Source organism: Plectropomus leopardus, unplaced genomic scaffold, assembly GCF_008729295.1.
Source record: "Plectropomus leopardus isolate mb unplaced genomic scaffold, YSFRI_Pleo_2.0 unplaced_scaffold7941, whole genome shotgun sequence".
NCBI classification, from domain to species: domain Eukaryota; kingdom Metazoa; phylum Chordata; class Actinopteri; order Perciformes; family Serranidae; genus Plectropomus; species Plectropomus leopardus.
The window spans coordinates 1-1,177 of NW_024687477.1; the positions used below are offsets into that span (position 1 = coordinate 1).

The window sequence follows — 1,177 nt, forward strand, 5'->3', positions numbered from 1 at the left end:
TCCCCAGCGAGCTGTTGGAAAGTTGTTTGTCAATTTCTTTGATCTCCTCTTTGTTCTCAGAATTTTTACATTTCTTTTTGTACTGCTCCCGGAGGCCAGACAGTTTTTCTCGAGACAGGTTATCAAGGTTCATTCGCATCCATTTCAGGAAAAAGCACCTCTCTATTCCAGGGCTTGATATTGCATTGATAAAACATGTCATTGCATTTGACATGTCATAAGAGTTCTGCTTTTTTCGAAGTTTTGTTTTCTGTACCTCAAGATCACTTTTGTATTTTTCTATGTTTTCAGACCCCACATTTCGAAGACGAAATTGTTCCTTCTCTAAGCGAGTCAGTTCTTTCCATATTTCACCTTGCAAGGGTAGCTGAGTATCCTTGTATTTAAGGATGTCTTGAATTTCTGCAGTGATGGCATCTGCATTTTTCTTGGCAGTCTGGCAATCTGCAAAGTTTTCATCAACCAAGATTCTTAGTTCATTTGCAATGTCCACCATCTTCTCAATTCTCATCTTCATCTTTGAGTTCTCAACTGCATTGCTGACTGTTTTCTGCAATTTTTTGACAAAGTCAGCATCATTCATCTGCTTAGTCTTTATAAGGATGTTGCTTTTAGTCAAGCCCAATTTGGTAGCTACCCTTTTTAGAGCATCTAAACAGAAATGCTTGCTGTGATTGTTACCCACCAAGAAGATCTGTGCCTTGTGGTGTTGGTTGATAAACAGCTCACACTCAGAGTCTAAATGGTCAAAGAACACAAAAACTGCTGCAGATGTCTGACACAAAAAAGAAAATTGTGTTTCAAATGAAGCGATGTCCCCACGAAGGTTAGCCACAGCTACAGGCTCACTGAAAATATCCATGTTTTTGTTCCCACATGGAAGGTACCAAGTAATCTCAGCCAGTCCATTGGATATTCTTCTTGGACTGTCACCACACTCCATGTTTCTGTGAACAAAGGTATCATGGTACTGCTGAGGATTGCTCAGCAGCTTATTGAGGATCTCTGACTTGGACAAGGAGCATTCACCCAGTCTCACAAAAGATATCATTGGAAGGTCAGAAAGAACAATTCTTTGTTCGATAAAGCCCTTGGACTCTGACAATGACTGAGGTCTGTACTTTTTAACAATGTCTCTCATTGCCCAAAGCATGAGTGTGCACTGTCCTGTGTCACA

The 1,177-nt window shown here is 40.4% G+C and overlaps 1 protein-coding gene across 1 annotated transcript; it reads right to left on the reverse strand.

The window, feature by feature from the left end:
* Positions 1-4: 4 nt before the first annotated feature.
* LOC121940199 (up-regulator of cell proliferation-like) lies at positions 5-1,171 on the reverse strand (the record flags this gene model as incomplete). The annotated part of the gene is made up of 1 exon (XM_042483021.1): positions 5-1,171. A coding segment is annotated over one exon (1,167 nt), but the record flags the coding sequence as incomplete, so codon positions are not given.
* Positions 1,172-1,177: the final 6 nt, after the last annotated feature.